Source organism: Neophocaena asiaeorientalis, unplaced genomic scaffold (assembly GCF_003031525.2).
Source record: "Neophocaena asiaeorientalis asiaeorientalis breed wild unplaced genomic scaffold, Neophocaena_asiaeorientalis_V1.1 scaffold177, whole genome shotgun sequence".
NCBI lineage: Eukaryota > Metazoa > Chordata > Mammalia > Artiodactyla > Phocoenidae > Neophocaena > Neophocaena asiaeorientalis.
In genome coordinates this window covers 13287094-13306372 of record NW_020172779.1, presented here as the reverse complement: position 1 = coordinate 13306372, position 19279 = coordinate 13287094, and the positions used below count along the sequence as shown (strand labels likewise).

Here is a 19279-nt window from a genome sequence, read left to right as displayed (position 1 = left end):
CTGTCTCTTCACCATCGAGTTGCAGCTTATGAACTGGATATTTTTATTAAATTCTCTTCACTTGGAAAAGAAAGGATCTTCTTACAATTTGTTGCTCTTAGATTTTCTGAGTAATGAACTGGGTTTCACTGAGGTGTTGATTCCCTTTACACACACACACCTTGAGGTTTGTCAGCCCTTCAATCCTGGTGAAATGTGTACCTCATGCTCTTCCATTCAGCTTTTTTTTCTGTTCTCAAATGACCTGAAATGAAACTTGATAAAGATATTTTATTGTCCCATCACCCAAAGTTTATCATGACTCTAAAGGGCATGTGTGAGAGAGAAATCTGATATTAATTATCTTTACAATGATGTTTTCTCTGTGTGTTACAAAAAGTGCTTAAATTATAGATAATAAGACTGTCAATGAAATTAACTGTATTTTCAACTGTTCTGCCTTTTTTTCTCTTGCTTTTGCCCTTCCTGATCGAAGTCTAGGAGAGTAAGTCAATGCTTTCTGTGAGAATGTATTGTCATACCTCTGTGTATAAGCCCCGTGTTCTCGTCCTACAGTTCGGCATTGTTAGTTTATTTCTTGCATTTCCACAGTGTAATGGCTGCGTCTGGTCATGCAGTCTTTAGAAACGAGGGGGAGCCTCAGTGGATGTTAAATCAAGCTTGTTTGCGTCCGTGTTGTTCTGTCAGCCTTTGTCACCCTGTCACCACGCCATACACTTTTCCCTGCCTTAAAGTCATCTTTTTAAATTAAAAGCATGGATATAGGTATATTTTTGCAGAGCACTAGTAAGTTACAAAACAAGAATTTTATAGCAATTCTTAGTTCCTCACAGAGGAGGTGTACTTTTCTTTGGGGGTATTTAAGCAGAACATGTGAGGCAGAGGAGGGGTACCTGGAAGAAGATCTCTCGGGATGCATGAGCTTGTCTTGTGGCCCGCTTCGGTTCCTCCAGCCCTTCCTGTGCTCACCTCTGCTGCCAGTGTAGACTTGGTTTGAGTCATAGACCAGTCTGTCGCTGCACTGTTGGTTTGAAGTCGAGCTGGCTTCTGAACTAGAAATAGGAGATCTCGACCCCAGGCCTCAGCTCTGCCTCGAACTTGCTTGTGACGCTGGCGGTTGCTTGCCTGCCCAGTTTCTGCCTCTAGAATAAGGACGAGGACCCGACAGCTCTCAGAAGTTCACAGTTCTCTTAGCTCCAGACCAACAGGCAAAGGCTCCATGGCAGAATAGAATCAAGGATTTGAGAACTGTCTCCGGCATTTGTCTAATCTGTGGTTTCTCCTTTCTAGGATTCCCAGAGCCGGCAAGGAGGATACAGCATGCACCAGCTCCAGGGCAACAAGGAGTATGGCAGTGAGAAGAAGGGGTACCTACTGAAGAAAAGCGATGGGTACGTATACAGCCGGCCTGGGGTCCTGTGTGTGCCTAGCATACTTACGGGTGTTAGGAACCTAGGAACCTGTCCCAGCCTCTCAGATAGGGAAACGTACTTACAAGGTTTCCAGTGCACCAGCTTCAGACCTTTAGCACGCTGCTTTCCTCAGTAAGTCTGAGATGTAACCTGCTGTCTTCAGAAGCAGCAGTAGTTGTTCTGTGGTCCCTAAATGGCACCTGCGACTTGTGACGTGCAATTTGAGGAACGCAGGCACTGAGTCGAACTTGAGCACAGGGCTCGCTGACTGCATGCTCGCCCACCTCTCTGGTTTCTCCACTGTGGTTTTCTCTGCCAGATGCCCCCCTGGCCGCGCAGACCCCAACCTTGAGAGTCAACCTTGACTCCACCCTTTCCTCTTGCATCACAGCCAGCCTGACGACAAGCTCTTCTGTTTCTATTGGGTGGGCCAAATAGTGCCTTTGGTTTGTAAGTAAAAATAAAGGACACCTTTTTCATTTTCACCAAGAACTTTATTAAACAACGTATTCACCCTTTTGTTCCACTACCTTCTGCCATTTTTCAGGCAACTTTATAATTCCATCTTCCCAAAACTTTGTATCTTTTTGAGCAAAGAGCTGTTCCAGATGCCTTTTACAGTCTTCCAGGGATTGAAGTTTTTTCCATTAAGAGAATTTTGTAAAGACCTAAATAAACTGAAATCCGAAGGTGCAATGTCTGGTGAATACAGAGGATGAATCAGTACTTCCTAGCCAAGCTGTAACAGTTTTTGCCTGGTCATCAAAGAAACATGCAGTCTTGCGTTATCCTGGTGGAAGGTTATGCATTTTCTGTTGACTAATTCCAAACACTTTTTATCAAGTGCTGCTTTCAGTCGGTCTGATTGGGAACAGTAGTTGTTGGAATTAATCGTTTGGTTTTCCGGAAGAAGCTCGTGATAGAGGACTCCCTTTCAGTCCCACCATATACACAACATAACCTTCTTTGGATGAAGACTAGCCTTTGGTGTGGTTGTTGGCGGTTTATTTTGCTTGCCCCATGATTTCTTCCATTCCACACGATTGTACAGTATCCACTTTTCATTGTCCATCACAATTTATTTTAAAAACGGAATGTTTTCATTACATTTAAGTAGAGAATCACATGTAGAAATACGGTTAAGAAGGTTTTTTTCACTTACCTTATGTGGAACCCCAAGCATCAAAGTGATTCACATAACCAGGCTGGTGCAAATGATTTTCAAGGCTTGATATGGATATTTTGAGTATGTCAGCTACCTCCCATATGGTATAATGTTGATTGTTCTCGATTAATGTCTCGATTTGATCACTGTCACCTTCAACTGGTCTACCCGACAGTGGAGCATCGTCCAGCGAGAAATCTGCAGCACGAAACTTCACAAACCACTTTTGACAGGTTCGATCAGTCACAGCACCTTCTCCACACACTGCACAGATCTTTTTTTGCGTTTCAGTTGCATTTTTACCTTTCTTGAAATAACAAAGCATAATATGCCGAAAATGTTGCTTTGTTTCTTCCATCTTCAATATTAAAATGGCTACACAAAAATTCACCAATTTTGATAAGTCTTTTTTTAAATGCATGCTGATATGACATTTGTCACATGCAATCTAACAAAACTGTTTCCAATGAAGTTAAAGACAACTAAGTGCTACTAGAGCCATCTTATGCTACTAGAACCATCTTATGGGAAAAACCGAACGAACCTTTTGGCCAACCCAATAACGAGAAGTTATACATGACTTGCCGCCTCTGCTGCCCTGCTCTCAGATGAATACCGTCACCTCTCCTGGACTATTTTGGTGGCCTCCTAACTGGTCTCTCTGTCACTCACTCGTCCCTTCTCCGGTTCATCTCCACACAGCACGTTGGGCTGTTCCCAAAGCCATTCCCCACCTCTCTCTCCAGCCTCATTTGGGCCATTTTTCTCCCTGGTCCTTCCACACTTGCCGTCTTTCTGTTGCTTGAACAAATGATTCTGTTTCGCAGTAAGTAAGTAGAATCTTGATTATTTGCTTTACTAATTATCATCCTTTAAAAGAAAGTTTCTTGTTTTCTGATTGTGGATGTGTGCTCCTTGGCTTTATCTAAGACATGTAGATTTTCATTTTGTTTTAATTTGTTTGTTAAAATTGCAACTATTTCTCCTACACATTTCTGGGATCACTGTCAGTTTTGCTCATCATTCTTGCCATGCGTTCAACAGATATCTTCTGGGAGTCCTACATGCCAGGCCCTGTTGTAGACACTGGGATGATAACATTGAAACTATAACATTGAAAGTCCTTATCATTATAGAGCTTACATTCTCAACAGGGAGACAGGTGATAACGAAGGAAATATGTTTATACATATATGTGTATGCCTGTAGAAAATTTAGAGTGCTGTTTTATAGGCCTGAAATTTTAACATAATTAGATGATACCAGAATTATCTTAAAGCAGCTTGCTTTTTCAATCAACAGTGTGCTTTAGAAATGTTTATGTAGGTCTGCACATATGTAGTTGTTTTCTTCTTTTAAACTCCTACATAATAATACTCTGTAGTATGAACGTAACTGTAATCATTTATTCATTCCTCCTATTAGATTTCTGTCGTCTCTCGTTTCCCATTTTCACTATCAAAAACGGTGCTATAAAAAAAAAAAAAAAAACGGTGCTATAGTGAGCATCCTTGTGCATGCCCACTAGTCTGAATTACCCTCCACCTGGGATAATAAAAGGCAACCAAAATTTTCTGGTTTGTGTGGTTTTTGGTTTGGGGTTGGGGTTTTTTGGTAATGACTGTTACACATCATGACTATGTTATGATAGTTACGTGAACCAGGTACTGTATCAGCTTGTGTTTGACTCCCTCCTTAGGATCCGGAAAGTGTGGCAGAGAAGGAAGTGCTCCGTCAAGAACGGGATTCTGACCATCTCCCATGCCACAGTAAGTGTGTCTGGTAATTTACCAAGCTGTGTCTGTGATGCCTTCTGGCCACGTGGACTGGAAAGCAAACACGTGCTGTAACCAGCCGTGAAAATTTCCCCAGGTGCCTTTAATGTATGGATTAGGTCAGGGAGGTTAGGATATTCCTTTACAAAAGAAATTGGTCCTTTCTTCCTGCTTCATCTCTTGCTCCGCCACAACTTTTTGTCTTCTGCTCCCTGAAACTGAATCAGGTATTCTTTTACTTTATATATAATCTCATCTTTGGGGAAGTATTACTGGTTGTTCTGAAAAACCTAAAGTTTTCTGAATTATAAAGATGGCAGAGGGTGTTGTGTTCTATACATGAAAAAGTAATGTAGGGAATGAAACAATACGTGTTACACTGTTCAATCTTTTTTTTTATTGTTACTATTTATTTAAATTACTCAAAAAGCCCCTCAGTATGCTAAAGGATTAAAACATATATAAATAAAACAGTGGAATACTGAAATTTCCTCAATTATGACTCCCCTTATTTTAGGAATAAAGGCAATCTAATAGAAAGTGGAAAATAATAAAGCCAGGTTACTAACATTTACATTCTGTTTCCCTTCAGATTGTTGTATACCTATATATTATGTAGTTATACTTACAGTCTATCAGAATTTTTATTTTTATGCTTCGTATCACCCATTTCCAACTAAAAGTTCCAGTATCGACAAAATCCCTGTACTTGTCAAAAAGGTTCAGTCTTGGTGGTAGTCAAAGACATGCACAGTAAAACAAGGAATTACTATTTTGCCCTTTTAAAAATAGCAAAAAAAATTTTTTTAATCTTAAAGATGCAAAGATTATCGTGGAAGATGTGACAAGTAGGAATGGAAAGAGCAAAGTGTAGCAAGAGTCTTGACAGAGGTGCATGCAGTTCAATCCAGTGATCCCAGCTTGGAGAGGCTTATAGTTAGAGCTCAGTATCCCGTGCCGAGTGATACTCTTCAGTTCTGTAAGCAGTTAACTGCTAGCAGGATAGTAGAAACAAGGGATGAGCATTTATTACACTGGCTTAGATTTACCTCTGTGGAGGAGGAAAGGAAGTGCCACTTATTAAGCACTTCCTCGTGCCAGATACTTCATAAAGTTTATTTCATTTAGTCCTCCCCACAGCCCATGTGGTATTATAATCTTCATTTCACAGATGAAGAAAATAAGGCACAGAGAAGCACCATGATTTGGCTGGTAACTGGCAGAGTTGGAAACTCAGGCTTGGGTCTGTCTAGCATTGGGCCTTACGCCCCTTCCAGGCTGCACTCTCCCCAGGGCACTTAATCAGGTCCTGTTTGTCTCCCTTCAGCCCCTTAACAGACCTTGACACAAAATGTGGTCGGTACACACCTGTGGCCAAACCCTTCCAGGTAGTTGGTTATACATGCATCTTAAAAATTATTGGCCTTTATGCAACTTGAGCGGTTATGTCCTCTCTGTCCTATTCCTCCTGCAGAAACCTTGGGCTGATTCCTCAGAGGTCTTCAGCTTCCCTCAGACAGCCCAGCTGAGATTTTTAACTATCATGCCAGTTGGGACAAGCCACCCATCTGATACCAGAAATCCTGCTGGCAGACTTAGATCAGTTAGTAATTATCACTGAGGCTGTCTAACAGTTAGTCATTTATTCAGCAATGTTTTAATAAGCTTCCACTCTGCCACGTGCTGGACTAGGCATCAAAGATACACAAGTGGAAAATGAGATAACTTTGACCTGCTTATGTTTAATTCCATACACAGTTAACCTTAGGAAACGAGTCCTATGAAGAACTTCTGACAGTAATAACATTAGTTGATATTAAGTAAGTACTTACTATGAGCCCAGTTATAGAAAATGCTTTATACAGATTACCGTATGTAATTGTTGCCACAAGCTACCAGATAAATCTGTTATTAAGAGGGTTTAAGTATCTTGCCCAAGTCCCACAACTGGCAAATGCTAGGATTTCACTCTTAAAGCCTCTGTGAGGGCTTAATGGTTTGTTGGCTAAGGAGGGACTGACCCTACTCATTATTTTGGTGATTAAAATACTTGTGGGGCTGTGTCATAAAGGTTTCTGATCGCATGATCCAAGATCAGAACCACTTAAGGGAATAGATAACACTTCCTGAGTGTACACCCTGGGCCGGGCACTCCTTGCTCTGAGCACATTACCACAGCCCATCTTACATTATTATTAGCTTCTGTTACTCCTATTCCATAGATGATGAAACCGTCTGCATTCTAGCCCTGTGTGACAGTTGCAGATTCCCACCATCTAACTTTGACTTTTCAAAAGCACTGCTATCATCCCATCTCATCATTGTCTTCCTGGTGGCTAATGTTTCTGGAATGCTTACCACGTGCCACCAGCGCCTTGATTAATGCGTGCTAACATTTAATCCTCAACAACCCTGAGTTAGAGGTGAGGTTGTTATCTCCATCTTACAGATGAGGGAGCCGGGGCTCAGAGAAGTTCACCTCCCAAGGCTACCCAGCTAACAAATGGCGCGGCTGGGAATCTGGTGCAGGCTGGGACTCCACACACCCGGACGTTAACTCCCCCTCACCTGCAACCCCAGTTCCTCCCCAGCGTGGGGTCCCAGGACACAGCCCTGAACCAGGGGTGCCTAAGAGTCAGTGTTTGCGAGAGGCATGTGCCTGTATGAGCCAACTGGGATTCTCTGAGGGCCTGAAACAGGACGTGACCCCTGAGCGGTGATTCATTTATTATAAGGACAGTACAGTACAGGCAGCCCTGCAGTTTTGTGATCAGAACCTCAGTGTGGCCTGTCTTGGGTCAGGTATCCTATACTCTTGGGCAACTGCAAGGTGGACCTACCTTGGGGCGAGTCCCAAAGGCATCCAGGGTGGTCTTAGGCCTGCAGCAGTCAGAACAGTGCTCTTCAAGTCGCTGGAGCCCCAAGAGGCATTCCAGCTGCTGCGCTGTAAGGTATAGATGGAACGTGTGGTCCTCAGTTGCCTGAATGTGATGGTACCTGGCCTTCAAGTCACTTTGCTGAGCCCAACTCATGTCTAATAGTGTCTGATCTTATTAGCTGAGTTAGGTGTAAGCAGTGTGACCCTCTGAGTTGGGTCTAAATCTTGTGCAAGAGCAGACATAAAAAACGGAGAGGCTCCAGGGGAATGTTAGGACTTCTCCACTCCCGGGAAGTATTCTTCAGGTTAAATGTGCCAAAGTGAACATTTCCAACCATTTGACTTTATGTGGATCCAGAGCTTTTAGTTAAAATGTTGCTGTGTGCGCCCTGTCTTCACGTTCTTCTTGCCTTGGATCCGTCTGGCCGTGACAGTCCTCAGTAAGTGTTCTGACAAGTTACGTAATGGCCTTATCCTATTCCATCGATTTGCTTCTCTTAAGAACCTGCTGTGGGAGATCACAAAGATGATCCAGCGAGTCAGCGGCACTGCTCACGTGTAGTTTACATGGCCTTGGGTAGTATGCTGAAAATAAAAACATACGTTCTCTTCCACCCTCCCTTTTTCTTTCCTGCCAAACACGTCATTGTGGCCAAGTCAGCTGTTTCTATGCTTCCTTAAGGCTCTAATCAACAGCAGACATCACATCAGTGGCATTGTTTAGTGGCTAAGAGAATGGACTGTGGCATCTGTCAGATTTGAGTCTGAATCCCAGCTTCGCCATTGACCATGTGACCTTGAGAAAAATATTTAACTCCTAAAGGGGCTCGTAAGGATTAAATGAGATACCATGCTGTGTGTGGGCCACAGTTCCTAGGAGTTGTTGCTGTTAGTGTTACCTCCTCAGATATTGCTGGCGGTACTGAAACCTATTGACAGTTAGTTGGCCTCTCCTGCTATAAACGTTGGAAATTGTGGGTCTACCTCTCCTGCCCCCGGAGCAGCCCAGAGGGAAATGGGATTCTCCACCTAATTTCTGACTGCCTCCCACTGGTCTGTGTTAACCTGTTCCCCACTTTTCAGTGGCTTTAGGCCACACTTTCTTGCTGCCAGTTATATCACTTTGTAGTCACGTAACCTGCTCCCACAGAAAGATCTCTGTAGCCAGCTCTAGCTGGCTTCTCCAGACTTTACAAACACCACTGATCACTTAGAATCAGGTTGAAAGTCAGGGCCAGCAGTTTCCTGGGAAAACATATGGAATTCAGTGATCACTGGAAAAGTGGATAAACGAACTTTTTTGTCAGAAAATATAGGGCCTTTGTTTGAGACTCCTTAACACAGGGGAATTCCTGCTTCTTGAAGGGCCCCAGTCACTTTTGCAGGTTGTTCTTGTCAGGTTGACCAGGAAAGGGTCGGGTATTCATTTAGATTAATGAGCTGCGGTCTGTTGGCTTAACCACATATGCGAGACCTGCTCCAGGGGCCGTTCATCCCTCCAACTTACTGTTCTAGGAAGAAATCCACTTTGTGTACGCCTGCAAGATTTGCTCCCATCCCTAGAAGATTTCATCTACAAATTCATTGCTTCATGTACCTGTTCAAAGACATAACTTTTTTTTTTTTTAGTTTACTGTTTAAAGTAGTCCAGCACTTTGGGAATCAAATTCAGTGAGAATCTCTGAATCTGCTGTAACAATAATATTGATAGTATCTAGTATCTGCTCAGCGCAGGACATGATGTTTGCATTTCAAAACGCTAATTCTAACAAATCTATGGTAAACATTTTAGTCCGCCTCAAAGCTTAAGGATAAAAGTGTTTATATCAAACCACTAAACTATTGCAAATAAATGTCTGTACCCTTGTATTATTTGCTTGTACTTTTTTTACTGAAAGCATTATAGCATATAATAAAACAAATTATCAAAGAAAGAAAGTATATGAATTATAGGTGAAATATTACTTTATTATAATAATCCTGAAAAATTAATTTCAAGAGTATAAGAAGCTTTGCTTCTCAAAAAACCCTTCCTGAATTTATTAACCCCAGTGTTACATATGGGTTGGCAAAAGAAAGATGACTGCCATTTATTGAGCACTGAGAGCGTGCCCTGCACTCAGTCTTCTGCCTGCACCTGCAGGGGCGGTTCACGGTCTTCATTTTTCACTAGTCTGGAAGGTCTTAGGAGGTGGAAATTATGTCTTACTCACCTTTGAATTCCCAGTGACTAACACGCTACCTGACATGTAGTTAGTGCTCAGTGAATACTTTTTGAATGAAGTTGCATTTCGTAGATGAAGAAAGTAAGGCTCAGAGAGATTAAATCCCATGCCCAGGGTCACATAGTCTGTAAATAGCTGAACCAGTTTTCAGACCCCAAAGCCAGTTCTCTTTCTACTCCATGATAGGCCTTTCCTCCGATGCCAGTTTGTCGTGAGGTCTTTGAAAGGTCCATGAAGAATAGTTCTTTGGAATGAAACTCCTTACCTTGTTGTTCAGTCAATCATAGGGTCTCAGGGTAAAGACAGCTCTAAGGGTTTCCAGGAGTGGGGCGCAGAGGAGTCGGGGTCATGAAGATGTTACAGGGGGTCCACGAACTTATCTTTGAATATGAAGACTGATTTTTTTAAAGTCATACATTCTTTAAATGCCTGCAGATGCTCTTATGATTAACACGGTAACAGTCATTAAATGCATAGCCCCTCCTTGTTCAACACTAAAAATGCTTTCAGTATCACACAGAAGTCCACTGAGGTCTGATTTTTACTCTAAAAGTTTGAGAAGCCAACTGAACCGGACCAGGCGGGCCTCTTTAGATGATTCTTGGTGGGCTGCACGTTTTAGGAGGATGAGATCCAGAGCATAGCCCTCTGAGTCAACCTGGAATTCAGTGCCTCTTCAGCTGCTTATTGTGTGTGGCTTTTAAGGTACTTAATTTTACTCCTCATTTGTTAAATAGGATACTAACAGTACCTGTCTTTCAGTGTTGTGAGAATTAAATGAGATGATGCATTTAAAGCTTTGTAGAGCCTGGACCCCACTAAGTGTCTGGTAGACCTAATAATTAGTCTCATCATCTGGCTGAGCTGAGGTGGGGTGACAGCATCCAGCACCATGGGGCCAGACTGCCGTGACTGGAGTCCAGATGACACCGAGTCCCTCACAATACTGCCGGATTCATAGGTGTGTGTAAAGATTAAACGAGCTCATTGATTATAAGGAATTAGAACACAATGTGGGTCGGAAGTAACACTAAATAATTGTCAGCTATTATCATTGCTATTACTATTATCTTCTTCCCTAATGTGTTAACATCTCAATTTTAATTTGACTTATTGGAATTCCTTTGTATTGCTATTTCCTTACCCCTCGAGGTACTTAATGAAGCCGGTTTGGGGCACCTGTCCTCTCAAAGGAATTTCATTTCTTCCTATTAGAGGTGAACAGCACTCCTGACATCTCCAGGGCATTGCACTAAAGCAAGAATCTGATGTCTCTCTCCCTGTCCTTGGGCTCTTTAGACCCACAGACATTTTCCAAGGACTATTCTCTGTGCCCTCCAGAGCCCTGAAGATAACATTCAGCTGCGAGGGATTCAACAGATGCGCTGAAAGCCCGTTCACAGTGGGCTGCTCCCTGCCTCGAAGTGTGCTTAATAACCTGATTTCTGTGATTGGCCTCTACTGCTTTCTGAGGCTACTCTGGACTCTGCCCAGGTGCACGTCTTTATTCCCATTGTCACTACAAGAAGAGACTATTTTCCTTACCCCCAGTGATTAGAAGCAGCACTGTGAATTGTAAAAGAACGAACTTTGGAGCTAATTAGACCTGGGCTTAAACTCCTGTACAAGCTGTAGGACCTTGGATAAGTTACTTAAGCCTTTGGAGCCTCAGTTTTCTCCAATGTAAAATGGGTATAATTTGCTTATTAAGATGTCTTACTCCTTTCTAAGCAGGCACGAGGCCAGGTATTATGGAAGCAGTGGTGAATTTGTGGCCCCTGGGCTCTTGGAGCCTGGGGTAAACAAAGGCTAAGTGCTGTAAAAGAAGTGAGCAGATGCTGGGATAGGAAATAAGAGGGGCAGCCCCACTGGTGTGGGCAGGGAAGGCGTCTCTGCGGATGGCAGTGATCCTGCTGAGGAGCAGTCCCCGCAGAGCGAAGAGGACAGTCCAGAGTGCCGAGGACAGAAAGCGTGTTCGGAGAACCCAAGAGAAGCCAATATGGGTAGAATGGTAGCACTTTCCTTACTCTCTTTCAAGAGTCATTTGGAGGTTTAATTAAACACTCTTTAAAAGCTATTGCTATCTGGGCTTCCCTGGTGGCGCAGTGGTTGAGAGTCCGCCTGCCGATGCAGGGGACGCGGGTTCGTGCCCCGGTCCGGGAAGATCCCACATGCCGCGGAGCGGCTGGGCCTGTGAGCCATGGCCGCTGAGTCTGCACGTCCAGAGCTTGTGCTCCGCAACGGGAGAGGCCACAACGGTGAGAGGCCCATGTACTGCAAAAAAAAAAAAAAACTATTGCTGTCTAGATGCAAAAAAAAAAAAGAGAGAATTCAAGGATGAACTTAAAAAATACTTTATAGTTGGTATAACAAAAATTACAATTTAGCAAGAACCATGAAAAATTTCTGTAGGGCATCCTGAACCAGTGTTTGTAATTCCTATTTGAATTTCTCCCTCCTCCATTGGAATAATAATTCTCTATTTTATGTCCCTTCTGTCGGCTTCAGGTGGTGCCATTTTCCTTCACCTCATCAGTCAGCTCCTCACCCCACTGCCCTGGTGACATGGAGCTCCCTCTCCTCCCCCACTTTTTTTTTAAACAGAAGACCAGAGTTGACTTTCATAAATCAAGTTCAAAATGCAGCCTCAGGTCCTAAGGCACTGGCGTTGAATCTTCTAAATAGTCACAGTGACCAGCAAAAGGAACACAGTTGTTCCACGCAGATAATGTTATTTGGACATACAAATAAGCAGCACTATTTCCAAAACTCAGGCGGTCCCTGTGGAATACCTCTGTAGGCCTCTGCCATATTGCACGTAACAGACCTGACGACACTGACGGTTATTAGAGGGCTTCCCAAACTCAAGGTCCATAAAATATAAGTTTAGAAATCTAACTGGGTGTGTTTTACAGGTTGTTTATTCTTCTAAACAATAAATTCAGCAGCGATTTTTACTCGATTTGAATCCTGGAGAAGGAGCTTCTCCTTTTCACTGTTTGAATCCCAAGAGTATGTATTAGCAGCATATCACTTCCATCTGAGTGAATCATTACGAGTGATTGGGAGAGGCTGCAATTGGCTAAATGAATTCAGTGATTTGCAGGCCTGACTGTACGTTAGAATCATCTGGCTTCACTCCCAAAGGTTCTGATTTAGTTGGTCTGGTGCTGAAGCCCAAGGATTGCTTCCCAGGTAATTCTGACGCTCAGCCAGATGGGGAATCCCTGAGCCCCTCCCCCATTGTTGGCCAGTGGTGTAATTTAAAAGGACAAACAGACAGGAGGGGCGGGTAGTAAGGTGGAAACCTGCAGCCAATTTCAAGGACTTCTGTAAGGTTTGTGAACTGGCGTGGACCTCATCCAGAACTCGGCCAGTTTGAAGTCTGAGTCTCCCTACGTCCCTTTTTATTCTAGTTGAGGGTCCTTTTAATAGATGAAGCAATAAAGTCAGAGCAGTGGGCAGGTCTAAGCTCCTCTCTAAGCTCCTCTCCATTTCCTGAGTCCCCAGCGTTTCTGGGCCCTTTAGCCCCCTCTTCCGGTTCCTCTCTGTCTGTCTGGAGTCCCCTCACTTTGCTTGCATGCTCTTTTCATACAGAAGCCAGGGCGCTCTGCTTCCCCTTCCTCCACCCTGCCCATGGCACACAGCCTCAGTTCACCCTCTGTAACCCTCCTGTCAGACTGGATCTGGTGTTCTCTCTGAACCTGGGTGACTTTAACGGGTAACTCTCCCAGAGTTGGTTGCATTTTTAACAAGGAATACCGCCTTAATCTAGAGGGATGTTGATGACAGTATAGAATCTTAGGTGTCAGCTATGTGGACGCCGTTAGAGGAGATATTTGGGAAATAATAGCTATAAAAATAGTAACTACCATGCATTAAGCACACACCCCATGCTAGTTTCATGTTTTCCCACTTAAGTTTCATAGCAGCCTCACAAGGTAGTTGCCGTTACCTCCATTTTAAGGGGAAAAAGTCAAAGTCACACAACCAGCAGGTGCTTGCGCCAGATTTGAACCAAAGAAGTTGAATTCTAGAGCCCGTGCCGCCTCCCACTTGAAGGGGGAGCACCAGCACTTGTCCAGACATTGCCTTGGTTCATTATCAGCGGAGAAGGCATTGTCTCCCTTCTCTATGACAAGAAGAATTGGGACTCAGGAGAGCTCATGGCTTCAGGATGGACGACTGGGCCTAGACTCAGACCTGGCTCTGATTGCCTCCAGAATTATGTTTTTCTCTCCACTCTACCGTGTACCTTAGAGTATGAGTAGTAAATTGCTTTTGTAAATTAACAGAATATTGTATTGCTCCAGACAAACAAGCAGGAGCCTCGGTGTGGCTCCATGAAAGCCGGGTATTTATGACAGTGTCTCGTTCTGGCTTTAAAGACCAAGAATTGCACCCGGCATCCCCTTTTGGCTAGTACTCCAGAATCACAAGGGTGTCACAAGGGTGCTGATGCTGCCTGGGCTTTGAGGAACTGCCAAATAAATCTCTCCTGCTTTCATGTTGAGCAGAGATTGTTGGAACCTCTGGACTTGATTCTTAGATGAAGAAGGGAGGGTGAAATTGAAGGATTAAAGTGGTTACCACAGTTAAATAGGAAATGGGAATTTAAAAGTTCTATACTGGGGCTTCCCTGGTGGCGCAGTGCTTGAGGGTCCGCCTGCCGATGCAGGGGACACGAGTTTGTGCCCCAGTCTGGGAGGATCCCACATGCCGCGGAGTGGCTGGGCCCGTGAGCCATGGCCGCTGAGCCTGCGCGTCCGGAGCCTGTGCTCCGCAACAGGAGAGGCCCGCGTACCACACACAAAAAAATTCTATACTGGCCCAAACGTTCTATACTGGCAAATAGTAGGCACTCAGTAAATGTTTGTGGAAATTACTAAATGATGAATATCTAGCACATTGGTCGGATGAGGTAACATCAGTCCCACTTCTTAATCAGGAGCCCCGATAACCTCTTTTTTTTTTTCCTGTTTACAGCATTGTTTAATGTTGATTCTAGAGTGGAACATACTCTTAGAAGTCGTGACAAGTTCATTACTGCAATAAGAGATTTTCAAGAAAATCTCCACTTGTAAATAGATCTTTCTTGCTCATGCACACACGTTCTGCCAACTAGAAATCGGTCCTATGGTTTCAGTGGTTGGGAGGTTTGAGGGAATTCCTAGTCATCATACTCTAGGATGAATTGCTTCAGTTGGGTCATCAGTTCCTTCTCCCCTGAGCTGTCTGAAGGCTCACTAAACGGATGGGAGAGCTTTAATTGTGGCCACAAGATAGTAATTTTGGAATGTGGAACAGGTGGAGAATAAGTGAGACTTCTCAGGCGTATTAAGTGATCTGGAAGGGAAAGGAGGGAACTGGCCATTCCAGGGTAGGAAGAACCAGAAAGGGAAAAAGAAGATGTTTTCACTGACTCTGCAAATGTCCCGAGGGTCTGTCTGGACAGGGGAACAGCGTGATAAACGCGGAGAGCTCTGGGAAGAAATTTGTTCGAATCCAAGCTTTGCTTTTTACTTTGTGTAAAACATGGGTCAGTTTATTTTCGCCTTCCTGACCCTTGGTTTTCTCTTGTGTAAAATGGGTACAGTCACTGTACTTAGCCCATAGGGGTATTGCAAGAGTGAAATAATAAAATTTATATACAGTATCGAGTAGTTTAGTTGCTCAGTAAACGAAAACGTCTGTCTTGCCCCAAAGAAACCAAAATGCTTCAGAAGCCAAAGTTTTAATGTACTAAAATTTTGGAGATAAGCTCTTTCTGCAGTGCTAGGTGTTCACTGTGTACCTAACTTCTTGTCAGGGGGTTATTGTGGTTGTTGATTGTGTGCCAAACGTATGTGTCCCTCTAGGGCATGGTAGGTGTCCAAATAAATATTTATTGAACAAGAAATTGAAATGCCTGTAAGAATCTGAACAGCAGTGTTAACAAGCGTTAGCCTAGGGAGTGCAGAGAGCTTTATTATTTTATTTTTACTTCTGTGTACACAGCAGGCTCAGCCTGGCTGGGTCAGGCTTATTTCCCAAGTAATTAATGATGTTCACTTCTTGTTTGTGAAGCAGAGCAATTCAGCAAGATGGTGGGGAGAAATAACTTCATTTCTGGATACTAATTCCAGTAGCAGCTGTTTTCTGCTCGCAGAAATATGCCTGCGCTAACGACTTCACGCTTCCAGCAAAATCACTTCACCGCAGTGCATGCCGAGCTGTCTAAGGAGCAACGTGCGGTGTTTTTTCTTTCGGGAGACGCAGAAACATTCGTCGGAATCGACTCATTCTGTTTGTGCAGACGTTTCTGATGACTTTCCTAGCTGAACGGCATCCTCTAGTTTGGGTGGCAGAGCATTACGTCACAGGGCTAATACCTTCGTCACTTCTGTGCAGGGAACGTGTCCAGAGCTTCCCCAGTGGAAACATTTTCAAAAACCTGCAAATGGCTTAGCCACATGCTTGTGTAAAAATGAACTCTTCTCTGTATAATGTTAACTGGAGAAAGCAATTTGCAAAACAGTATATACAAATTGAACCAACCCATTTTTTCTAAGAACAGACATTTCACACACACACACGTATCTTGTTGAAATCCGGTATTAACAATGACTGTCTCTGGGTGTGAAAGTGGGATTAACAAGTAACATTCAGTTTTTTCTTTGCACTGTGTCTAGCTCTGAGTGTTTCCTCAGTTAATATGCATTCTTTTAATGAAAAGTAAAACCTGTATAAGGACAAGCCTCAGAGTTTCAGGGAACAGAGCCAAAACAATCTTCATTTTTGAAAGGGTATCAAAATTGTATTTGGGGTAGAGCCCTTGTAGCTTTTGAAAGATGCTGCTCAGTGGAGCCTGCAGGGGCCGCGGGCCCCTTCACTCATCGTTCAGATGCAGAGCCTGGGAGAACCGCATACCAGGTCGAGGTTACTTGGGGAATAATTTATTGAAAGTCTCTTTCTTGCCGTATCTTGAGTCCCTGGCCCCCAGTACAATGACCCTGGCTTTAATTCAGGCGCCCATCATTGCTCATCTGTCTTACTCTCTGGCCTCCTCCACCAGCTGTCCCCCTGGATGCAAGTGCACTGCAGATCTCCTGGGATGGGGCAAGAGTCCTTAGCACCACATGCAGCGCCCTCCCTGCTTCTCCTTCCGCATCACCTACTGCCTTGTCCCTTGCATTCCCCCAGGTGCCTGCACCTGCCCCTCCTCTAAGCCCTCACTCAGGGATGAGGCTGCCTCTGGAGCCTTATGGAAATCCAGCTCAGGCTCTGGGCCCCGCTGGGCACCAGGCACGTCCTAGGCCTGTGGTCGTGTCTGTTTCCCGTAGCTGCTGGGCGGCACAGACCGCCTGTTCTTCATGTGTGCTTAGATGTGGTAGAGGCTTCATCGGTATCTTCGCCAATGAATAAGTGAATAGGTGTTTCAAATAGGCTTCTAAAATTTCTCTTCGAGTCAATTTTGAAAGTCAGATGACCTGAGAAGATATTAAAATAGAAGCTAATCTTTGGAACCTTTGCTCTATTTGTAACCCTTATTCTCAGAAGGAGGTGTTCTCGTGGGCTGGGGCTTCAGGCTGCTCCTGGGGGATTTTGTGTGGCTGTCTTTCCCATGGAAGCGGAAAGGAAGGAGGAGTGGGCCTTTGGTCCACTCAACCCTGGATTCCGCTCCAGGCTCTGCTGCTTCCTTTCTAGGAGATTTTAGGAAAGTTGGTTAACCTCTCTGCGCCTCTGCTTCTTCATCTTAGTTAGTAAAAGAAACTTAAAATAGTTCCCTCACAGGTCATACATGAGATAGTATATGTAAGGCCCCTGGAATGCATTCGTTCATTTGATAAATATTTGAGTGCCTGCTGCAGAAAAATGTGTGCCCTTAGTGGGAAGCAAGATAAGAAGTAAATAGGAGTGAGAAGACCCAGGAAGAAAACACAGCAGGGTGCGAAGGGGCAGGAAGTCTAGGGAGGGTGGTCAGGCCAGGAACCACTCCTCTGGGGAGGTGCCGACTGGGAGAGTCCTGGAGGGAGCAAGCAGGAGGTGTCCCTGGGAGGCCAGTGCCCCTCACCGCCGGCAGGGAGAACAGCAGGCCAAGAGGCAGGGGCCAAAGTCAGAAGGAGCCTGGAGGTGGTGCTTGGAGGTCCTGGCACAGCCTGGGGTTTTCATTCAGAGTGTGGTAGGAATCACCAACAGTGAGGACTCAATAAATACATGTTTCCTTTCCTTTTTATCCTTTCTTGTACTTAAACAGTATGAAAGCAGTTCGTAAACTCTTCCACAGTGTTGTAGCCCAGGGCGAGTCATTTAGTCTCACTATGATTTTAGTCTGCTGAACCGCCGGGACAGATTATATCTTCGATAATCGGTATACCTATACATTAGTACTAAATGCCGAGAAAGGACTGTGACATTTTGGCAAGTTACACAAAGCGGGAGTTTCAGTGATGACTAGTGATCCCGAGCTTTCTGGTCCCTTGGTCCATGTACTCTGCTTCAGCATCCTGCTCTCCTTCCTGGTGTTCCTGGGCTCGGTACTGGCCACATCGGCTGCCTCACCTGTCGAAAATTGTGTTCTCTGCTCTTCAGATTCACATTTGGGGTGATAGGTCCTTTGTCTCACTGGCATTTGGGGGGAGAATATTATGTACAGGCAAGACATGTCTGTGTCAAGTGAAGTTCATGTTGACGTGGCAGATGTCAGTCCAGCAGACTTGACAAGCTTCCAAGGGAGGGTCACATGTCATTGTCACTGAAGCTGTGGGTCAGTCATGCAGTGACTTAAACGGTACAAAACCCTTGTCATCAGAAGCTTTCTGGTAATGTACTTGGAAGTAGCCCATGCTTTGAAATGAGAGGTGAATGGTGCTGTTTCATTTTCCAGGATCGGTTGATACTTAACTGAATATTTTTCCCTTTTTTAAAATTTTGTCTCTGTTACTTGGTTGTATATGTTGGCTGTTCAGAAGCAGTGAAGTCACAAACATTCGGGAAGAAAAAAGAAATCATCTGGGTAACCCTCTGTCACATTCACACGTGAATGGTGTCTCAAAAATTCTTAAGGTTTTCAAAGAGATTTCTCTACTTAGGTTAAGAAACTTGAAACCTCTTATTATGCATAATCAACTTAAACTTGGGAAGCTCTTCCTCGCGTCTGGCTCAAATCTTCGACAGTTTGAGTTCTGTGCAAATGGAAAACAGCTGCAGACCTTCCCCGATAACAACCCTTCACGACCTTGCAGACCATGATTAAGTCACTCCTCACCCTCTTTCCTCTGACTAAATAATGCCTTTAAACCATCTTCAAAGTTCCCATTTTCCACTCCTTTAATCATCAGTTGATCTTCCCTAAGCTTTTCTGCATCCTCCTTTAAATGTGGATGCCAAATCGGAACATGGTATTCTACAAAGTCTCACCATTAACCAGGCTCGCTACCGTTCCAGCCTGTCAGATGTCTTTGTCGATCATATGGGAAATCCAGCGATTTTATCAACACCCCAAAAGATGAGGGACTAAAGAGTTCGTTTTACAATGGACCCAGCCAAGGTCTGTGGTTGCAGCTGCTGGTTTTGGAGACGGGGGGGCCTTTAGCAACCCTATGTCAGGTCTATTCTAAGAAAACGTTTCAGGCCCACAACCTTCTGCCTCCCCATCCTGGGTTTGGCAGTCAGTCTGTACTACAGGAATCCTTTCCCGAGCCCTGGTTTCTCTTAGGCAAAACCGTCCTGTACAGGACTTTACTTCTGGTTTCCATGTCTAAGTCATGTGTACATGCAAAGAATATGAAATCCCTGGGGGTCTCGCACTTCCTCCCCCCCCCCCCACCCCCAGAGGCCTTGTT

At 44.2% G+C, this 19279-nt stretch overlaps 1 protein-coding gene across 1 annotated transcript in view; it reads left to right on the top strand.

Annotated features, from left to right (window-relative positions):
• The window catches only part of ASAP1 (ArfGAP with SH3 domain, ankyrin repeat and PH domain 1), a 145315-nt gene that overhangs the window by 70553 nt on the left and 55483 nt on the right, over positions 1-19279 (top strand). The window contains exons 9-10 of the mRNA XM_024741265.1: positions 1291-1391; positions 4277-4346. Of these exons, the coding sequence (XP_024597033.1) occupies positions 1291-1391; positions 4277-4346 (171 nt within the window). The remainder of the gene's footprint in view (positions 1-1290; positions 1392-4276; positions 4347-19279) is intronic.